General features: G+C 33.7%; 2 protein-coding genes across 5 annotated transcripts in view; both read right to left on the bottom strand.

Annotated features, from left to right (window-relative positions):
- LOC129741543 (myosin-VIIa) overlaps positions 1-23,793 on the bottom strand; it is a 122,380-nt gene that overhangs the window by 76,843 nt on the left and 21,744 nt on the right. The gene's annotated exons all lie outside the window — the stretch shown is intronic.
- On the bottom strand, positions 20,345-21,094 carry LOC129741444 (uncharacterized). Its single transcript, XM_055733177.1, has one exon. The coding sequence runs from the start codon at positions 21,092-21,094 to the stop codon at positions 20,345-20,347; it is 750 nt and encodes a 249-aa protein (XP_055589152.1).

Raw genomic sequence — 23,793 nt, 5'->3', positions numbered from 1 at the left:
TGACAAAAATGACAAAAATGACAAAAATGACAAAAATGACAAAAATGACAAAAATTACAAAAATTACAAAAATTACAAAAATTACAAAAATGACAAAAATGACAAAAATGACAAAAATGACAAAAATGACAAAAATGACAAAAATGACAAAAATGACAAAAATGACAAAAATGACAAAAATGACAAAAATGACAAAAATGACAAAAATGACAAAAATGACAAAAATGACAAAAATGACAAAAATGACAAAAATGACAAAAATGACAAAAATGACAAAAATGACAAAAATGACAAAAATGACAAAAATGACAAAAATGACAAAAATGACAAAAATGACAAAAATGACAAAAATGACAAAAATGACAAAAATGACAAAAATGACAAAAATGACAAAAATGACAAAAATGACAAAAATGACAAAAATGACAAAAATGACAAAAATGACAAAAATGACAAAAATGACAAAAATGACAAAAATGACAAAAATGACAAAAATGACAAAAATGACAAAAATGACAAAAATGACAAAAATGACAAAAATGACAAAAATGACAAAAATGACAAAAATGACAAAAATGACAAAAATGACAAAAATGACAAAAATGACAAAAATGACAAAAATGACAAAAATGACAAAAATGACAAAAATGACAAAAATGACAAAAATGACAAAAATGACAAAAATGACAAAAATGACAAAAATGACAAAAATGACAAAAATGACAAAAATGACAAAAATGACAAAAATGACAAAAATGACAAAAATGACAAAAATGACAAAAAATGACAAAAATGACAAAAATGACAAAAATGACAAAAATGACAAAAATGACAAAAATGACAAAAATGACAAAAATGACAAAAATGACAAAAATGACAAAAATGACAAAAATGACAAAATTGACAAAAATGACAAAAATGACAAAAACGACAAAAATGACAAAAATGACAAAAATGACAAAAATGACAAAAATGACAAAAATGACAAAAATGACAAAAATGACAAAAATGACAAAAATGACAAAAATGACAAAAATGACAAAAATGACAAAAATGACAAAAATGACAAAAATGACAAAAATGACAAAAATGACAAAAATGACAAAAATGTCAAAAATGACAAAAGTAGATAAAATCCTTCTAGACTTTTATCTCAGATTGAAGGGAAAACTTGATTTCAGAAATTCCAATTACTCTGCATCTTAATAAGTCTTCCAAAGCTCAGAAATAACAATCATTCAACTATTTCGGATATCAGAACATGGCCGAAGGAACAAGGAGGGGGTGTTTGGGAGTTTAACCCCCTCCCCACTAAGCGTCCAAAAATGCAAATCAAAATGTTCTTCTCTAAACTCAAAATTACAAATTCCCAATTTGATGAACGACAGCTCTGTAGGGAAAACGATCGAATTTGAAGACAGTCTTCTTTGTATATTTTTCAATTTATTGAATCTATCAGCCACCTCATGTGCTATACATAAAATTCTTCATTATTTCCCTTGTTTATCTCGAGAACATCCAGGTGAGACATGTCAACCGAATTTCTCTGGCTGAAAACCTGCCAGGTGCCCATGAAAGAGTTCGTTTGGCTGTCCATTTCGTAATTCAAAAAAAAAAAAATCTCCACGCTAGCGATCCAAATATTTTGCGCACGATTTGACCACCGTATTTTGTTTATTTTACCGGTGGGCAGCTTTTTTACTTTGTAGAAATTATGTTAGGCCTGTTTATTCTTCAGCTAGAAGGATGCCAGAATTTTTATAGCACGGATCCGGACTGGACATTTGATTTCAAAATTGTCGACCAAAAATCCAGGAAATATCCGGGCAAATTGAATAAATCCGGGATTTTTTTCAATGATATCCGTTCAATAGGGCGGACCGGACTTTTTCAAATTTTGTTTTAAATATCCAAACCCGGATAAAACCGGGCAATCTGGCAATCTTAAGCTAGAAGAACCAGTAAATAAAAAGAATTTTCACTTCCCTAATTGAAATTTTTGGATCCTTACTTTCAACTTCACTTTTATTCAAACTTTAGCTCACTATTAGATACTCTAGGACTTCTTCAACGACTTACCATATGAATTTTGGTCGAATAGTATATTATGAGCTGTTTTTGGGTGTCTCACTGTGATTTGCTAGATTTTTCTCGATCCTGCCCAAAACATTTGGTCTATCATCATTTTTATTGGACGCTATCCCAAAAACGACTTGACAGTTTGTTACCGAATTTTGTACATGCAAATATTACATTACTAGGTAGCTTCATCGTGAATTTAATAAATTTCCATTAATGCAACCAGAACTTATTCACAAAACAAAGTGTTGTCATTTTTCTGATTATACTCCTTACAGTTGCAAGCTGCCTAACTTTAAACAGGCAGTATCATATTGACATTCTAAAGACGATTAGGGTTACTATGCGTATTCAGCCCGCATTTTAAAATCGTTTAAATTTTAACATAAAGGTGCTTTAATGTATAAAAATAAAAAGCCTGCATATCCCCTTGATTTATTATTTTGATTTTTGGGGAGCCTTCGTTCCTGTTCCTTGATTGGAGAACTTTAATTCTCCAACTGTGGTCCAACTATTGATTACTGCTTGAAACAAAAGCTTAGTTTTTTTTGTATGGTGGCTTCCTTGAGTCGAAGGCATTTGCCTCCCATTAAACTCCCCCCCTTCCCCCTTCCCCCCCCCCCCCCCCCCTATATAAAAAAACAGCCTTTGGTCACCCTTATGTGCGTCTCACACGAATTTTTTAATTTGTGACACTTTTTCTTAACAAAGTTAATCCTTAGGTCCTGGATTTTTTTATTTATTCTTAAAAACTATTTTCAAAAGTTGAAAAACTAGAGAAAAAATATTAAAATTATATACGTTTTAGGTATGAGCCGTTTCAAATAAAGAAATTGTAAAAAAATACGTTTTTTAACTTAGTACTTTTACTGTCGTTAAAATAAAATACGATGTTTCACTAATTCATACAAAAACAGTTGTTTTTGTCTACTTCAATTATGAAACGAAGGTTAAACCATGCAATAATGGTCAAAATGATAAGGTTAATGAAGCGTTCCTGAAAAAAAAAATCGAAATAGGAAAAAAAACATTGCATTTCTTGCTAACAGATTTAGAAATCATTGCTCCGGGGATTTCCTCGCACTCCATCAAACGCATAATCTACCGTATCATTCATGACGACATTTCATTACCGTTGTCGGGAATCTTATCGCTGCCCAAGGTGAATTGCAACCTGCCCCACCTTCCCTCCGATCTTATCTTCAAATAACATTGACTATCATACCTAAAAAAACACAAATTCAAGCGCTGAAGCGCATGTGTAGGAGGACAGTAAATATTTTTGAACTGATAACAGGATTATCACTTTACATACTTCAGTCCAGGTTCTACATGTGCTGCCAAAGTGGCCCTCTTTACCTTCCAGTAACTTAAGTAGTCGCGTAATAAGATACCTAACTATACTTGCCGACAAACGGAACAAACCCTCGGGATTTTTTTGTTTTTGTTTTGCCTTGTCTGAACTCACTACCACTACACGATCGGCTTAACCACACTTTAGTTATATCTGCCAGCAGCCTAAGGTGAGGGTCTGGGATTAACTTTTCCGGACCAATCTGGACCTGAAACGTGAGCCCGCATGAAGTGTGCTAAATCCGGCTCGCCGTCTCCGCGGCACGACGAACTGATTCAGACTCGAAACGAAAAAAAAAATACCGCTATATGCTATACGGTTCAACCTTTAAGGCAACACTAGTTGGCCAATTATCCCCTACATCTTACTAATTAATACACCTTTGGAAATGACTATTGGGTTAAGACGTCCGGCTTCCTAAATGCAAGTTGATAATTTCAACCGATTTTGTATTTTCAAGCTCACAGAATTAATAATAATCAAGCATCCTTATATTATAAAGATTTTCGGGAAGTTGATCTTTAAAGAAAACTACGTATAAATTTTGCAACATTCATCGATCAGATAAACAGTGCCCTGTACTTAAATTCTCTCTTACTCGCGCACCAACACCGATAGATGTAAGTCTTTTTGCAGCCGGAAACTTCAAGCATTCATACCCACGATTTCTTTCAACCGATATGATGTATACCACCACCTAATAAGCACCTAAAGATACGCATTTCTCCTTTGCTGTTCCGCACGTGATTAATCTCTAATCGTGCTACTAATCAGCTAATCTTCACCGTCGTTGTGCAGCACAACTTTAGTACCGGGCACGCAATAAATTGGTAAACCTATATATGTACGTCAAAAGTTTGTGTTGACGTCTTAAAACTTGTTGTAGAAAAGTTTTTTAAGGCAACGTTTATTGAAAAGAAAAAAATGGTTTTAGTTACTGGTAACTTAAACAAAATCTTTACACTCAACCTAAACCTAGACTGTCAATTTCCTGATGATTTAACGTTCCCGGGAATCAGGAAATCTTACGATCCTTTTCCCGGGATCCCGGGAAAAATAGAAAATGAAGATTGCAACATGGAGATCTAATCCCTCTACTGCATACGAATTCTTATCAATATGGTATTTTTGAATTTTAATGAAGTACCTAGTATTGCAAAACATTTCAATTTTTTAATGCTAAGAAAATTCAATAAGCAAACCAAAGACCCAAAAACAAATGACTTTAACTGACAAACTGGTCTGACTCTAGCTGCAAACATTTGAGAAAGATTTCTTCCTATCGATACAGTAATGTTCCGATTTTGTCAGCCCCATCTTGAATTTAGGGCTGACAAAACAGGGTACCTGACAAAATCGGGAAAAAAATTTTCTTGAAAATAATTTCAATTTTGATTTGATCATTGTTCGTTTACTTGTTATTTAGATATTTTTTGTCAATACCGTGAGAAGGGGTGACATTGACCCTTTTCTTTATTTTTTACCCTTCTTAAAAAGAAGGGCTTCAGCTAAAATTCTTAAAAAGAAGGGTAAACATTAGGGTGTCCAAAAATTGCATAGTTTCTGGGAATCTGGGGGCTCACACTCCAAATGGTAGATAAGGATGTGGAAAACAAACTTTTGTATGGGGCTGACTAAAGAAAATCATGTTCAGAGGTTCCGCAAGGGCATTCTTTTAAAAAAATCCATTTTTTAAATATTTCATTTCAAATAAATTCTGGATCCAAAAATTTTTACAAAATTTATAAATTTTATATTTTTTCAATTTTGTTTGGATTCAATACTACACGTCAAAAATGAAAAATGAACCAAATTGGTATCAAAATTGAAAATAAGCAAGCTATTTTTAAGAAAAAAAAAATTTTGGTCCAAAAATTTTGTATTCAACTGACCAAAATGTGTACCTGACGTGAAATATTTTTGATACTAATGCCATCAAAAGATGCGGATTTTTGTGCGCTTAAGCTTTGCTGAACAAAGCATGATAATTGTATCATCGTGTAAAGAGCTATTCATGGTTCAAGCCTTAAAAAATCACAATTTAGGATATTTTTTAAACACACAATGAATACTCATTGCGTTTTACAGGACAATTTGCCACCAAAATACAATCTTTGAAGAGCCATAACTTTTTTGCTTTAAATCCAATCGAGTTGCAGTCTTCAGGTAAAATGTTAGTCTTAATTGAAATTTTAATAAAACCAACATAACTAAGCAATCGATTGGTAAAGAAAAAAAAATCGATGATGAACCAGTTTTTATGCTTCTTCAGAACACAATGTCTCAGAATCCCTTTCACACTTGAGATCCAGTGCAACCCTTTTCCGTTGTCAGAATCAGCTAAATTTGGCATATAGCCTTCTGATGATTCTTGTAATCCATCCAAGTCATTTTTTGCAAGTGTTTTGATTTTAAATTAGGTATTTATTTAGACGAATTGGATAAATATCCTAAATTGTGATTTTTTAAGGATTAAACTATGAATAGCTCTTCACACGATGATACAATTATCATGCTTTGTTCAGCAAAGCTTAAGTGCACAAAAATCCGCATCTTTTGATGGCATTAGTATCAGAAATATTTCACGCCAGGTTCATATTTTGGTCAGTTGAATACAAAATTTTTGGACTAAAAATTTTTTTTTTCTTAAAAATAGCTTGCTTATTTTCAATTTTGATACCAATTTGGTTCATTTTTCATTTTTGACGTGTAGTATTCAATCCAAAGAAAATTAAAAAACATTAAAATTCAAAAATTTTGTAAAAATTTTTGGATCCAGAATTTATTTGAAATCAAATATTTAAAAAATTTACTTTTTTCAAAGATCGCTCTTGCGAAACCTCTAAACATGTTTTCTTTTAGTCGGCCCCATACAAAAGTTTTTTCTCCACATCTTTATCTACCATTTGGAGGGTGAGCCCTCAGATTCCCAGAAACTATGCAATTTTGGGACACCCTATTATACATACAAGTTTCAACCTCCTTCCATTCGTTGTCAATGAAAACTCTTATGAACCTTCAATCACCCCCAACCCTTAAAATACCAACCCTTAAAATTCCAAGTGGGTCATGGGTGCTCCTCTACGTGGGCCAGGACAACCCCCAAAAAAACATACAATGTTAAATGACTGGGAATTTCAGTTTAAAAGCAGAAAATTTCAACTAAATTTAAAGGCTGACAAAATCGGGATAAAATGCTGACAAAATCGGGGATAGACAAAATCGGGGGTAGACAAAACCGGGAGCTGACAAAATCGGAACAATACTGTAGTAGTTAGTTAGCTAGACTTTAGGTTATTCATCAAATATCGTAGAATTTCAGATAATTATCCATTTGTTTAACAATATGTCATTTTTCGCTGATGATTTTGCTACTGTCAAAAGTATCCGAAACGGAAGTTCTAAATGATGAGTATTGCAAAATAGAACATGCAGATTCTTACTGAAGCGTTTTGTTATTGAAATTGTTTGGTTTTAGAATCTCTTTGTCGTTTTTCACTTTTACACTAAGTTTTCAATTGGAAAAACAATTTTTTAATCAAATTGAATGTGTAAACCAGATTTAAGAGAAACATACTTTAAACTAAGCCACTGATCACACTGACATGACACTTAGAACAAAAATTTGATCATTTTCTGGCTAATTTTTGTTGTCAACTTTTGCAGGTCCACCTAACGTCGGTATTACGAACCGGCAAAATTTGACAAAAATAAGCTCTGTAGGAAAAATGTAACTGTTTAGCCCGATTTTATCGTAGAAATAGCCTGTTTTTTTAAAGTTGGGTGCCACTTTCTAGCTGGGATGGCATTTCTTCAAATCAATCAATGCGCACTCTGGAATCGATATTGCGTACTGTTGGAAAAATCATCCAACAAACGAAATCGAGTGTCCAATCAGCATGGTCAGTGGAAGAACTTTCATTTTCCTCGCTCAATCTGATTCTTTTTTTTTCCAATTTAGATAATGTAAATTTGAAGTACTTTATCACATTTTACTGGCTTCTGGAATTTCCGGGTTTTTTTAGGCGTTTGAAGATTCGGGAATTCCCGAATTTTTCTAATTCCCGGGAATTCCCAACAGGAAAATCCCGGGAAGGACACTCTACCTAAACCAAAATAAAAGTTAGAAATAAAAAAAATCAACACACACAATTAAAAAAAAATCAATCCGTTTTTTCCGCATAATAACCAATAAACAAGTTTTAAAAGGTTCCAGAGCCACCAAAATACCAAAAAATTGGGATTTCAGATGACAATATCCCAATCAAATTTTTGTGGTTCGAACTCTTCTCATGGCGACCGTTACAATTCTCAAACCCGGGAGAGATCCTTCTGCTCCTCTGAGCTATCGTCCAATCAGCTTGCTCTCTGCCCTCTCAAAGCTGTTCGAAAGGACTATACAGAGTCGGTTAATCCTATGTTCCGAAGAGAACGGTATCCTCCCTGAAGTACAATTTGGGTTCCGCAAAGGCAGATCCACCATCCATCAACTCAACCGAGTTACTAACATCATCCGAAGGAACAAGTCTGTATCCAAGACGACAGCAATGGCACTCTTGGATATTGAAAAGGCCTTTGACAATGTGTGGCATGATGGCTTGCTGTACAAACTGTACCGACTCAATTTTCCAACATATTTGATCAAAATCATAAAGAGCTATCTCTCTAACAGAGCATTCCGGGTTAATTTGCAGTGCATAAGTTCCGAACCATTTAACATCGATGCTGGTGTACCACAAGGTAGTATCCTGGGGCCATTTTTGTACAATATTTACACCTCAGACATCCCGTCCCTTGCTGAGAATGGTGTACAACGAAATATATTTAAAAAATCACCCAACACAACAATGTTTGAACGTAGGTATGTATTTTTTTTCGTTTTTTGAAAGAAGCTTTTATGCACATATTCTTAGGATACTACCGGAAGTGTTGAACATCGCAAAACTGCTCAAGTAACCACTGAAAATGGAACAGTAATTCAAGTCAAGAAAAAAAAATCTCTGGGAAGTTGAGGCCACTGCTGATCGCAATAAGGAATTTTAGTTTTTCAGTATTCAGTGGTAGTGGAAAATTTGACTTAAATAAGATTTTTAAACGGATGGATGGCATAACCGGGAACAAAAATGCCAAAATAATACAAGAATCATGATAGTGAGAAATTTTCCAGGATTTGATTTTCATGAGTGCTGGAAAAGGATATCGTCCTTCCTTCAGAGATTCACTTTACAATAATAATTTCAGTGAAGCTGCGGCGTTAGTGAAGATAAAAGTAGAGATGTACCGAATAGTGGTATTCGACGAACGGCCGAATACCGAATATTGACCTTTTCAACTATTCGGCCAAACGAATATTCGACCAAATATTCGATTGATTATTTTGTAAGGTATTTTAGAAAAAAACAAAACTTATTTGTTCGAATTCCTTCAAATTCTTCCATCTCATGCCCTTAATGTTTTAGAGTCCGTTTTTCTCAACCAGTTGTGTGATTAAGATCTTCTTCTCGAATGGGTTTTTTCGTCTATCTAAGATTTTACGAGTTCTATTTTATTTCAGTGCGCAGGGAATGAACTCCAGTGAAATCTGTTACATAATATGTTGTAACAGGTGCCAAACGCTTTTTTGATATCGAATTAGATGAAGATTGTTGAGAAAAAACGACGATCCTTAACCTTAAGCATATAATACTTTCTATTGCACGTTTTCGCACGGTCGGGTAATTCTGGACGATTTTTTTTTTTTTTGAAAAATTTGGAAAAAAATAGGGCAAATCTTAACAAAGACGCAGCATAATTTCAAAACATATAAGAGTGAATAAAAAAAAAATTAATTTAAAATATTTCCTCGGATCATATTCGCACCGTTCAAAAAAAAATTGATGGTCATTTTTCAATTAATTCTACATTTTTGGAAACAAGAACTAATACTTTTTAAAGAAGAATTTAATTTTTTTTTAAGTTAATTTAGCAAATCATGTGTATAAACCCGAAAGTTTAAACAAAACCGGGGCATCCTGGTCTGATTTGGCTTATCACAAATTCCTCATTGAGTTTATCAAAAAATAAACTGGAATAAGCGATAATTTAAGTAAAAAGTGATATTTGTCCATTCTTCAGTAAAATCTACAGTGAAAAATACACGGATACACCTAAGATGTCTCACTGAAACCTTAAGTTTTTAATTACTGGGAAGCTTTTCCAACATTACTTTTGGATATTTCATTAATTATCCAACATCATATAAAAAATTTGACAAATCTGTTATTGTATGAATGTTAAAAATAAATATCCGGCCTATTCGGCATATTCGGCCGAATACTTAGCTCAACTATTCGGTGTGCCGAATATTCGGCTTAACGGTTTTTTGGTGGTATTCGGCGCCAAATATTCGGACAACCGAATATTTGGTACATCTCTAATCAAGGCCGTGCGAACGGCCCCCCTCATGGAGATTTTTTCCAAGTAAAATTTTCGTGGAGTTCCGGAATATTACTTGACCTTAAAAGGTGTTTAATAATAAGTATTAACAAACCAGCCACAAATTTTGCTCGCCTCCGGCGGAATTCACTATTTAGTCACCCTTATTTCATTTTACGACAGTATATGACGTTCAAGAAATGAAAATAATGTTTAATTTTCAATTTTATATTGCAACTCAATTAACCTTTTGTATTTAAAACTCTAAATAAGACATACAAAAACCCTAGCTTGTCATTTGAATGGGTTTTAATTAAGAAGTGTAACTGAACAAGAACATAGTTTGAAACGAACCATTTAAACTTCAAAAATTTATTAATCAAATACTTGTTTTATACATCGACAAATTGGAAACCATGTAACAGGCGTTTACCTCTTACGATGGTCAACAGAATTAGCAAAATAAATCTAAAATCTTATATCCTCTGCACTGCAAAAAATCGACACTTATAGTGTATGTTCCTTCACACATAAGCCAATGATTCAAATAATATTTATGTTTGAGTTTTACTTTTAATTGGATTGGAATATAATGTTCATTACCTTACACATAAATTTCACTCTTTCAAAATGGCCGAGATTGATAAAAAACACGAGGTGCCGATGAAAAAAAAATTTCTCGGAAGAATGAAGGTTAGTAAATTTTTTTATAAACTTTAAAAACGGTGTTTCTTACGATAACCTATGTATTTTTTATCCTATCTTTCCTTCACAGCAAGTTTTGGTGTTTGTTGCGGCCTTAAGGAATGTGTAATACAGTGCTAGATTCGGGGAATGAACCTCGGATTTTTCGGATGATGAGCCACCGAAAAGGACAATAGTTTAGTGACCAAAATATAACATCCATATGTGTGAATTTATCATTTTCATGAGTCGCATATAAACCTAAAATATTTCCTGAAAATATATGTGACACATAAATTTCAATTGGGAGACAAATTGCAAAAATATACATAGGCTCACACATAGCCCCAATGTGTCGATTTGGTTAAGTGTACCCTATTACTAAAAATTTGTATTAAAAAATTTCATTTATGTAATTGAAAATGTTCTGATGATATGAACTAATCTTAAAGAAACCAATTACCGAATCAATTTTATTTTGTGTTTCTTGGTTTTCTAAATGCTCAACATGACATTTGAAATTTTTTTGATAAATTACACAAGGCCGGTAAATTTACATTTTCCGAGGTGCAATGAATTTAAAACGTAATTTTGACTTCTTTATGTGCCCTGAATCTGAATATGCAATTTTTCTATCAGGTTTTGATATTGAAATAACTTTTCTAAATAGGTTGAAATTCTTTTACGAAGTTCTGCGCTTTTTGACATAATTTGAAAACAAAAACATGACATTTTAGAATAAAAGTTTTGAATCATTTATCAAACTTTCCTTAATACTTCAAATAATTTTGAGTTCTACAAAAAAAGTTAAAGAAGCTTTGTATTTGATAACTTTTAAACCATATTGAATTTTAGAAAAGCATAAATGTAATAATTTCGAAGGTTCCAAAAATTTGTGAATGAATACAAGTTTTTTCTTAACTTTCTGAATTTATGTCAAAAATACTTAATAATGATATCTTTCAAAATTTAAAAAAAAACTGTTGAATTTTAGTTTTAAATCATCATGGTCTTCAAAATATTATTCCTTAATTGAATGAAGTATAGTTAATAACGAAATCAGAATCTGATTTTTTCTTAAATGTAGGTTTGATAATAAACCAGTCATCTATGAATGTCTCTCAAAAATGAGACATTTTAAAATTCCATATAATTAAAACTTAATGTGATAGTCCATATTTGACGAAAAATTCGAGTTCAGGACGCTAAATTCTTCCAAATTAACCATTAAAACAAGAGCTCCAAAATGCTGTTCCTTTGAGTTATCGATTAAATTCTGTAAATAATTTTTTATAATGGTAAGATGAGTTTATTAAAAAAAAATCCTTTTGAAATGTTGAAAAGCTTTTTCATCTTAATATTTTGTTTTAATTTTCAAATGAATCAACCGAATTTTGTAGTACAAATATAATTTTTTAAATTTTAAATTATTAAAAAATTTAATAAATTTAAGGAATTTTGAAGTCCATGTATTTAAATTTTAAGAAATATTTTTGATAAGTTTGTCTATGTATTTCAATTTTTATTTTTTGTGCTCTAGAAACCTAAACCTCCAGTTTTTTTCCTAATCAAAAATTCACATCGCGATTTTTTTCAGGTTCTAAACACTACAGCGGAATTTTTCAATCAACTCTTCAGTTAAAAATGAAGGAAAGAAATTTAAATTAAACTAAATAACAAATAAGAAATAATATCATTTTACTAACAATTTATCATGATTCAGTTTCTAACTGTTTAGACGTTTATTTAAGAATTCAGACAGTTTTAAAATCTGTGTTTAAGAAATATTAATTTCAAATTTAAAAACAAGTCTGTTAAGAAATTATATAGAAGCTAATTCCTAGTTCAGGATAAGGAAAATGATTTTGAAAAATTTATCAATGTCTTACCAAAAATATTATTGGTTTGAAACTTTCATTGTCATATATTTTTGAAATTTTTATTAATTTCATAATTTTTTTAAGTTTGTGTGATGATTAGGAGTAGGAAAATGATGTTTAAAATTAATTTCCTTGTTTATTGTGTATTTTTGGTTTAAATTTGAATTTCCAAACTATTGCCTTTTGCTCGATGCAAATTTTATCAAATGTGCATATCTATCATTCCACAAGCCCGTTTGAAACACTTCCGGCGATCATAGATTCAGTAGACTTCCAGCTTCGTTTTTACTTATCTTCTTCTATCAATTTATGAAAATATTTCTAATTAAAACAATCAATTTAATTAAAACTTTCTCGGACCCGAAAAAAACACGTGCGCTGCCATCAGGACAACGCCTACTCCATTTTTGTCATGTTTTGAAACTTTCTACGCATCAAATAAGTTTAAATAATGATTGACTTTTGGTTTTATGCCGATTTTAGTAAACTCCGCTTAGAGCCCAGGTTTGGTTTTAGAGAGTTAACTAACATATTCAATACCCATAGCAAAACTTCAAAGAATAATTTTGACATGAATCCTGCATGAATCCTAAAGCAAGCCGTTTTGATTCAATCAAAATGTGTTGTTATTGTTTATTTTTACAGTGAGGAACTATTACAAGAATTTATAAATAACAATGAAGCCTTTCTTCTGCTATTGACTTCACACATCTGAACCGGAGTCATTACGAAAAATGCACGTAAGCTGCCATCGGTTGCATAAACGTCAAATTCCCCTATTGAACCACGATATGTGCAGTGAAGTCTGGTCACCGGGCTTATAACCGAACGAAGAAGATCAAGCCAGATTTGAGGAGAAGTTCAAAATAGAAACGATAACAAAAAATAACAGATCCAAACCTATTGAAGCGTTCACGGAATTGCTTGCTTGCTTATCTACTATAGCTAAAGTGGTGCCGTGGGGCGAGCAAATGAACGCATTTCTTTCCACACTATCGGTTAGAAGTAATGAGAAAAAAGTTTTTTTTTCTCTGCTTCCCCAATATCTATGTATAATGTAATAATTAATTCATTATCACGAGTTATGCTTACTGATGAATGGCAAGCAGCCAAGAAACGTTTGAACTGCTCGATGCATAAGTAGAAAGGTTTAGCCTTTAGCATAAAAATATACTTGCTTAAAGTGGTATGGATGAGCAAATTGGTTTTACCGAATAAACTTGGCGAAAATGATTTCATTCTCGTTTGCATTTCATTTATGGTAATAAAAAACTTGGAGTCCTTAGTATGATATTTTCAGTCCTGAACACTAACCCAGAATTAAGATTTCAAACTCGAATTCTACATTTCTGATGGTGTCTTTTGATACATTTTTCTCTTCCCCATTACAGATTGAAAATCTCACAGTGCCTTTCAATCAAATTTAATTTTCCAGGCTAGGCAATTCAGGTTCATTATCTTCTAAAATGACGTTCACCTGCCGAAGGTTTATCTCTTCGTCTCCATTCACTCGTGGTTGAAATGTTTCCAATTGCTGCGGAATGTCACGTGTGAAAACAATGGAATCAAAATTGCATAATCACTATACCTTTAGTGGATTTGTAGCCGGATGCTGTTAGAGATTGATGTAGCTAGTTAGTACCTTCTAGCGACTAGAAAATGTGTTTTTCTTCAGCGAAAAACATTGTTTATCGCTCTAACATTGCCATTCTGCGATATGCGACAAACATCTTATCATTGTGTTACGACACAGTCAATGACATAATCTCTGTTGGAGGGGGGTATAGCTTATCAAATAGGTTGAATAAGTGATTTGTGTTAGTCTTCAAATAAACTTCGCTGTCGTATGTGAGTAGATAACCTAACTAGGAAAATTTAAACATATTTGTCAAAAAGTATGAGTACCATCACCTTTGATTAAGCTTCTGAATTTAAGGAATTTTCATCGAAGTCTATTGATCTAACTTGATACGAATAACAAGTTAGACAGTTGTTTCAATAATTCTTTGTACTTCTAAGAAGTACTCGTTAACATTCAGGATTTAGGTATCTTCTGTTTTATATTTGCATAAAATTCAATTGCATATATCAAATAACCATTTTCTCGCAGATTTACTGCAAATAATAGGAATGATCCGCTCGTTGATTCAATCATGTTGGCTTATTTCCCATTCAGCGCAATCCGATGGGTTCCACGTGAGTGTCATTTTTAGCGATGATGAATGGCCTTCACGGGTTTTCGATCATGTACACGCTAGTGAGCTCAGCTAGCAAACAAATATGCAAACTGTTGCACTGTTGTGCGTTCATATTACACGTTTTGACACTTCAGTGCTGTTTAGTCTTTTGACCTTTAAAGTATAAGTTTGGCCCTCTTGTAAATATGTAATAGATTAATAGTGGTTTTCTCGATAAGATGCAAATCTATAGAGGCAAATTCGGAGCTCCGAAGGTATGTTGAAACACAAATCATACTCATCACTGTCTTGAGCTTTTGACAAATATTCGCAATGTTACGTACCTCAATCAACAAAAAGATCATAGTGATGTAATGATACTTTTCTAATTTTAAAACTGATATACCTATCAAATAAAACTTCTATCCTGACCCGGGAAAAACGTTTGGCAATGAAGAGGGAGGTGAGTTCGAATTTCAATTTTAGCGCCTAAACTTTATATATGTAGGGGAGAATGAGGATACTTGATCCCTGGGGATACTTGATTCCTTAGCTATATCTTGAAACTGGAATGTCTTACAAAGATCAAATGTTCTAGAAAAATGTGCCAAAATGAGCAAAATAACAATGAATGTGTTTTAAAAAATTTTAACAAAATAATTGTTTGAGTAATTGAACTTTGTTTGAAAAATTTCACAAAATGTATCTTGAAGATCTTTTTTCATCACTTTAAAATGTTCCTTACATGGGAAAATTATGAAAAAAATATTTGTTCCAATGTATCAATCGTTCGAGCGTAAAATGAACTTCATAATGCCATATTTTCAAAGCAATGGAAAACTATCAACTTTTTTCAGAAAAAGTTTTCTAAATTGTTGATTATGGGTACAATTGATCCCCTAGAGTTGGGTACAATTGATCCCCCTTCCAAACGGCATATTCTTATTCTGAATTGATCGTTATGATTGCTGATTACGAAATTACTAATATTTATCCAAAAACAAATATTTATCAAACAATTGTCTGAAGAAAAGAGCGAAAATAAATAATTTACTCTTAATTAAAAAAAATAGCGCCTTTATGTATGCAATGTTATTAGCGTTGAGACAAAGTTATAGAATTTTCTTCTTATGTCTGCTATAAATTGTTAAATGAGAACAAACATGACCAAAATAGTCAATTAACATTCTATCTTGGGGTTTTGTTTGATTTTTATACAAGGATTAAGGCTTCCTGAATAAAAGATCAATCTCTTTCAATAGGGGATCAAGTCTCCCCTAACTTCAGAAAAATCGAAATTTTTTTACTCCCACGAAAATGCTTCTAGTCCATCAACGGGTTTAAGTATCGTTATAATTTTTGGAACATAGAAACTTGAAGTTACAAGCTGTCAGAAAGTGTCAAAGACGGCGAGTTGCTGAATTTTTCCAGAAAGATATGATGAAAATAAGAAAAGGGGATCAAGTATCCCCACTCTCCCCTACCTAACTATACAGTAGGTAACATAGAAAAAATATACTCCTCTGTTTCATATTGCATCTTAATTGTATGTTGAAAAACGTTCTCTCTTAATACCAAAAACCATTTTATTCATAAATAAACCAGATCTAATGAAAAGCTACAGTGAATCCAAAAAATTATGCCAAACATTTTTTCGTATACTGGAAATTAGAGTGTCTTAATATTCCTAATTAAGTTTAGATTATTGTCGACAATTTTCAGTAGATTTGAACAATTTTCCGACAAAATTTTGTAAAAGTTTGTGATGAAAAGTTCTGGTTTTTTTTCAGTAAATGAATGCTAGGGATGTGCATTAGACTGAGTCGATTTGGGGTTGTTTTTGAATTTCTTAAACCCTGGGGTCTTAAAAACTTCGTCTTGGTCCAAAACTCACCCATGATTTTTTGAAGAATTTTCAAGTAACGTTTACATAAGTAAATTTGAACTTTTAGGATTCTATGGGAAAATTGAACATTTTGTACTGAAAAATAAACATTATTTATGTTTTTTCTGTGGAACCGAGCCAGCTGACAGTTTTTGTGCCAATTAATAAAATTCCTAAAGAAAATTTTCCGCTGAACAACTTTGTCAAAGACTTTAACCTCTTATATAAGGCAAAAAAGTTATTAGCTGTTGAATGGGGATATGTCTTTTCGCAATGATAAACAATAAATTCAATTGACATCCCTGCAGGGTATCTAGCGAGGTATTGCATGACTACTTTTCAGAGCAAAAAAATAGAAATAAAAACGGAAAAATATGCCTAGAAATAAGAAACAGATAAAAATTGTATCTATTGCCAAAATATAAAATAAGAACCGATATCAAATATTCCGATTCGATTGCTTTGATTCTGTAGAATTATTCAACCAAGTAGGCTCACAATATATGTACTCAACACTCAGAATCAGATTTAATAATCAAAATTTATATTCAAATATAAGAGACTAAATTCGATTTAATCCAGAGATAAAATCTAAACAAAAACCATGATAAGGGTTTTGTGGGACAACGGATATTTCGGATAAGCGGACGAACAATAAGTCTTATCACGACGGTTAACTTAGAACAATTGAATCATTTATTCATCGGAAATTAGCATGTGTGATTTTCTCTCTTATTCGCATACACCAGTAAAATGTGGTCATAACGTTCTGCTCTTAAGTCGAAAGGCAGTGCTGCCACAGAGCCCCCCTCCAGTTATGCCAAGAACTTTACACGGCGTTTTGATGGCGTAACTTTCGTCTTTGAACCAGACTCGGATGGTGAATTCAGATCTTGATATATATAAGCAGGTTTCAGTCTGTCAATAGTGATTCTACGATGCTTACCGTTGATGTCAAGTTTCATAAATTTCTCGCCGCGTTCGAGGACCTCAAATGGACCATCGTAAGGATGTTGTAAAGACCTTTTTGAAGAATCTACTCTTACAAAAACACTTCTGCATGTTTTCAAATCGGCTGGAACGAATATTGGGCGGCTTTTCCGGTTAGTCGGCGATATTGGTTTAATTTGATGCATCGTCTGTCGTAAAGATTTCACGAATTCGGAACGATCCACTTCAGTTTCTTTTTCACTGAAAAAATCTCCCGGAATTCGTAAAGATTGACCATAAACCATTTCCGCAACGGAGCATCCGACGTCTCCCCGAACAGCTGTTCTTAATCCGAGTAAAACCAGTGGCAGTTTCTCACACCAGCGCTTAGAGTCCGTACACATAATAGCTGCTTTAAGAGTGCGATGGAATCGCTCGACCAACCCATTTGATTGAGGGTGATACGCAGTAGTCCGGATGCGATTCGTTCCCAACAGTGATGTCAGCTCCATGAACAATCCGGATTCAAATTGGCGCCCTTGATCTGTGGTGATTGTTTCGGGAACTCCAAAGCGCGAAATCCACACGTTGCAGAAGGATCTCGCCACTGTTTCTGCCAACATATCCGGAAGAGGTACAGCCTCAGGCCATCGACTAAAACGGTCTATCATTGTCAGCATATAACGATTTCCACACGACGTTGGTAAGGGCCCCACCAAATCTAGATGAACGTGTCTGAAGCGATTTCGAGGGGCATCGAATTCTTGTAATGGTGCTGATGTATGACGATAAATTTTCGATCGTTGGCAACTTACACATGTTCTAACAAACTGTGCGATATCACGATTCATAGAAGGCCAAACGAAACGTTCCGCTATCAGCTTTCGGGTAGATCGACAACCTGAATGCGACAAGCCGTGAATGTATTGCAAAACTTTCTTGCGCTGATTTTTAGGAACAAATGGACGAATTGAACATTTTGAAGAAACATCACAATAGATTTCTTTTTCAGAAATAGGAAGTTTTCTCAATTCAAGCTTCAATGATGTGTTATTTTTTTCGATGATTTGCTGTAAATCATAATCATTTGTCTGGTCGTTAGCAAATTCTTCAAAATTAAAAATCGTTGGCATTTCGATAGCGTCAATTCTTGACAACGCGTCAGCAACAAAATTATTTTTACCACTTATGTGCTCGATCTTCGAAGTAAAACTAGAAATATACTCAAGGTAGCGCTCTTCGTGCGGTAAATGGCTTGATTTTGAGTTTAGAGCATAAGTCAATGGACGGTGGTCGGTATAAATTATCAAATTCCGACCTTCTACCAAATGACGAAAATACTTGAGTGCTAATTTGATGGCGGTCAGCTCTCGCCCAAAAACGGAGTATTTGGACTGCGACGAGGAAAACTTCTGGGAAAAGAATCCTAATGGCTTCCATGTTTCACCTACCAACTGCTGGAGAACCGCCCCCGCGGCAATATCAGATGCATCCACCATTAACCCAAGAGGCTTCGAAGAATCGGGATAGTGTAGCAGCGTTGCGTTTGCGAGGGCTTGTTTGCAGTTGTAAAATGCCGTATCCGCTTCTTCACACCACAAGAGCTGCCTAGAATCGTTTTTTCTGTTATCCGGAATCAACATTTGTAGAGCCTTCTGCATTGTTGCAGCTTTTGGAATGAACCGTTTGTATCCGTTGAGCAACGCTAGAAAACGGCGTAGTTCACGTACAGTTGCAGGTCGTTTATACTGCATCACAGCTTCGACTCGTTCCGGTTGCGGCTTGATGCCGTCTGCACTTATACGGTATCCCAAAAAATCCACTTCACTTTTGGCAAAACTACACTTTTCTATATTCAATACGAGTCCGTTTTGTCGTAAACGTTCAAACACTATTTTCACATGTTCAAGATGTTCTTGATTCGAAGCTGACGCAATACATATATCGTCCACAAAAACCACTACAAAATCCAAATCTCCGAATATCTGATGCATAAAACGCTGGAACGTTTGACTAGCGTTGCAAAGTCCGAACTGCATTCTAGTATATTCGAATAATCCGAACGGAGTAATCACTGCAGTCTTTGGTATATCGCACTCTTCAACTGGTACATGGTAATACGCACGCACAAGATCCAACGTTGTAAAATATTTTTTCCCCAAAAAACTGTTAAGAAGATCGTGGATGTGAGGGACCGGGTAGCGGTCCGGTACGGTAACTCGATTTAATCCACGATAGTCTCCGACAAAGCGCCATTCTCCGTTCTTTTTAAGCACACAATGCAAAGGGCTGGCCCAACAACTTTTTGACGGCCTGCAAATTCCCAACTCGATCATTGTTTCGAACTCCTTACGGGCTGCTTGTAGCTTATCGGGAGCCATCCTCCGAGCTTTAAAAGCGACGGGTGGGCCTTTTGTTTGAATGTGATGGGTAACACCGTGTCGAACTTTTGTACGCATGTTGGATGGTGTCGTAATCTCTCGGTATTCTAAAAGGAGATCCCGAAACGGATGATTGATATCAACGGTCGTAATGGTATGAACAGAAGCGTGAGCAAACCCACCTTTCGAATGTAGCTTAGTACCTCCGTCGACCAGTCGTCGATTCCCGAGATCAACAAGAATACCAAAATATGACAAAAAATCTGCTCCGATGATTGCTGTTGTCACATCGGCTGTTAAAAAATTCCATGAAAATCGACGGCGGAGTCCAAGATCTGTCGTCACAAATTTGCTACCGTATGCTCGGATTTTAGAGCCGTTCGCTGCGTGGAGTTGGAAAGGTGATGGACCGTACGATTTATCGCTTCGATTTGCCGGAAGTATCGAGACATCGGAGCCAGTATCAATAAGATACTTTTGTTTGGATGTTCGGTCGAAAATTTGTAAACGCTGACTAGAATTATTCGCGCCCACCACACTGATGCCGGGTGGGCGGTAATTTAGTTTTTTGGATTTTTAAACTGACACGGACTACGACAACGTTCGGCTCGCTCTGCGTACTTTCGATGATACCAACAGATTTCGAAACCAGATCGGGGACGAGAAGTTGATCTAGATCGATTGCGTCCAGGCATAGTTTTGAGTCGACGAACCTCAGCAGTAAGAGCTGCGACTTGTTCTGCCAAATCGCTTTCGGGAACATTTTTGATAGCTGCTGATTCTAACTTTAAAACGGCTGTGTCTGGAACCAGCTCGATCATTTTATCTGCCATTTCGGCTAACTTGGGAAGACTGCCGTCGTTAATAGACAGAACCGTGCGAACGTTGGATGGGAGTCGTTGCAGAAACAGCATTTTCAACAAGGCATCGTCGACATTTAGCCCGGAGGAAAGCTCAAGCATCTTGGCTAACAAATGCGTCGGGCGAAGGTCTCCCAAATCACAGGATCCAAGAAGTTTCTCTAGTTTCGACTGTGGGGTTAATTCGAAACGAGATATCAATCGGGCTTTGATCGCTTCGTATTTGTTTTCTTCTGGTGGTGTTTTTACGAGATCTGACACGTGGCAAATGACTGTTTGATCGATTTTGGCGACAATATGGAAAAATTTCGTCGTATCCTGTGTAACTCCACCGAGAGCGAATTGGGCTTCGACCTGGGCAAACCACATTGTAGGATCGGTTTTCCAAAAATCCGGCAATTTCACGGAAACTGCGGCTGCAGTTGCAGGCATCGGTTCTGGATCGGTCATTTCACTATGACAACTTCTTAATTCGTTTTCGCGAAACACGTCGGCGGTCACCAATTGTGGGACAACGGATATTTCGGATAAGCGGACGAACAATAAGTCTTATCACGACGGTTAACTTAGAACAATTGAATCATTTATTCATCGGAAATTAGCATGTGTGATTTTCTCTCTTATTCGCATACACCAGTAAAATGTGGTCATAACGTTCTGCTCTTAAGTCGAAAGGCAGTGCTGCCACAGTTTATAATCTGAATTGATTTTTGAATTCAAGATAAATATTTTCTGTAGTAAAAATTTTGAACTCATGCATGTTCCTAAATAAACACAACAATTTTGAGCTGGAATCAAAAAGTGATTATCAGGAAAAAAAATTGAAAAAAATTAAAGACTAAGAACTTAGAAGATCAAATCATAATTAAAAGGCAATTTAAGCCTACATTCAAATGAAGTATTAGTAGGTATTTGAGAGAATCTAATTCAATGGTTGGTGATCATTTTTCCAAAGCATGAAGGTAAAATCAGATCAGAAAGCACTTTAAGACTAAATTTATTTCAGAAACAAATCAGTATATAGAGAAATGACTATTTCATGCTCAACTATGCGAAACTATTTTGTTTTTTATTCGATAGGAAAAGTAGGCCTTTTCAAAACCAAGCTTAATATTGATACACAAACACGGATTAGCAATAAATGTAATTTCCAAATCAAATCTTTGAATACGTACAACTACATCAGAAAACGCGGGAATATTTATGCAAATTTTAACTTCGACTAAAAACTTAAATTCAAACTTTAGAGTATTTAAAAAAATGTAAGTTAATTTATATGAAATAGTCATTGAACATTTTTATAATAAACACCATATTAAACTGTTGCTATTTGAAGACGTTTTCTTTTATCTTTTAAACTATTGCATGAAATCCCAATGTTTAAGGTTGGCACCTTAAACTTGTAAACCTCGTTTGCGGATATTTCAAAGATTTCAACAAAACAAATTGATCTCATAGAGGGCCGTAGGAAGAACCGCCTCATGGGAGGGTGGTGATCAATTTTTCGCTATGATATTTTTGCTCAAACAATGCCTGAATAATATATTCAAATTGAAAAGATTTTTATACTATTTGATTATTCAATTTTAAGTTTTTATACATTGACAGTTTTTCATATGAAACTTTTGAAAATACATCGAGAAATCTTTGAAATGGTAAGCTATATTTATGGACCTTAGTAACCAAATAAAATCTTTGAATTTGCTCGAAAAAACTGATGAACTTAGCTTATTAGATTCGAACAAAGAATAATTTTTTTTCAAAAAAAAATATATAAAAATTTCAAAAGTAAAAGTAATAGATTAAAATTTTGTGGTTTAAATCAGATTCTTGCAAACTCATTCCAAGATTTAGATTTTAGTTTGAAATTTGGCTTTTAAAAAACGGCAAATTGCAAATGTTAAACAATACACACAAAATATGGAATTCTCTGCAATTTGTTTTACAGAAAGATAACAGAAAAAATATTTCATCGAAAATCAATTCCATAATTAAAAAAACATTTTTTTCATTTAAAAAAATTATATAACAAACTCAAATTCTTCTTTATATTTGTAATTTAGCTAAATAAATTACCCAACGAAAAAGTATCTTGATAATATTATGTAGATTGTTAAACTCATTTACGAGCTGAATTTAGATCTAAATTTTGAATATTAATTCTCAACTTTAATTCTGCACCTGAATTCAGAATATGATTTTTTTTTCGAATTTCAATGAGATTTCTGATCAAAAAAAGATTCCTAAATTCAGATTCAAAATCAGCATTACCATTACAACCCAAGCATTGAAATTTGTTCAATATTCTTAAACATGAACCTATTATTATAATTCTGATGTTTCGGATTTCAATATGAAATTATTATTTTTATTATTACTTTTCATACGACCTGCAGATTTGAAATAAAAAGTGAATAAAATTTAAAAAAAATGGTGAATCTGATTCTAAGTTTTCAATTCTGGATCACCATTTTTAAGCTCAATAATGTTAGGATTTTGCAAAAAAAAAACAAATTTTAAGTTTTATTCTTAAACGGGATTTCTAAGAATTGAGTTAAAGACCTTAGAATGAAAATCAAACAAAACCCAGGATAGTTTCTGATTTTTTTTAAAGAATATTAAGAAAATTATTATCTTAACACATTTCAGACCAAATACGAGATATCTCATTTTTCTGCTCACCGCTAGTGTGTAACTCAAATATTATTAATTCAATAATGAAACTATATTCAACGAATTTTATCATTACACGTTCGGTGACTTAAAAGAACTTATTTAGTTAAATTTGGTCTAGCGATTTCTGAGATATCGAATGGGTTAATATTGAAAACGCATATGAATTTCGAAAATCATGTATTCAAATTCAAAACCAAATTTGAGCGATTACAAAACAGATTTTTATTTCCTTTTTTTAAACCATAAGGCAGGAACAAATACCAATTTCTTCTTTTGACAACCCCCTCCCCCCCCCCCCCCCTTCGAAATTTCCAACACTCGAAAGGGGAAATAAATAAAGTTTCAAGTATTTTATGTAATTTTTTCGAAAAAAAAATCAAATATCCGAAAGATCACAAAATCAAAAAACAAATGGTGAGTTTTTTATTTCACCTGTTGTACTCTTGATTTTAATGAATTTTTCGATACAAAAA

This window comes from Uranotaenia lowii, chromosome 2 (assembly GCF_029784155.1).
Source record: "Uranotaenia lowii strain MFRU-FL chromosome 2, ASM2978415v1, whole genome shotgun sequence".
NCBI classification, from domain to species: Eukaryota; Metazoa; Arthropoda; class Insecta; order Diptera; family Culicidae; genus Uranotaenia; species Uranotaenia lowii.
The sequence above is the reverse complement of the archived record's forward strand: the minus strand, read 5'-3'. Positions and strand labels throughout refer to the sequence as shown.

Coding starts and splice junctions, on each gene's coding strand:
- LOC129741444 (XM_055733177.1), bottom strand. CDS start 21,094: ATGACCGATCCAGAACCGATGCCTGCAACTGCAGCCGCAGTTTCCGTG.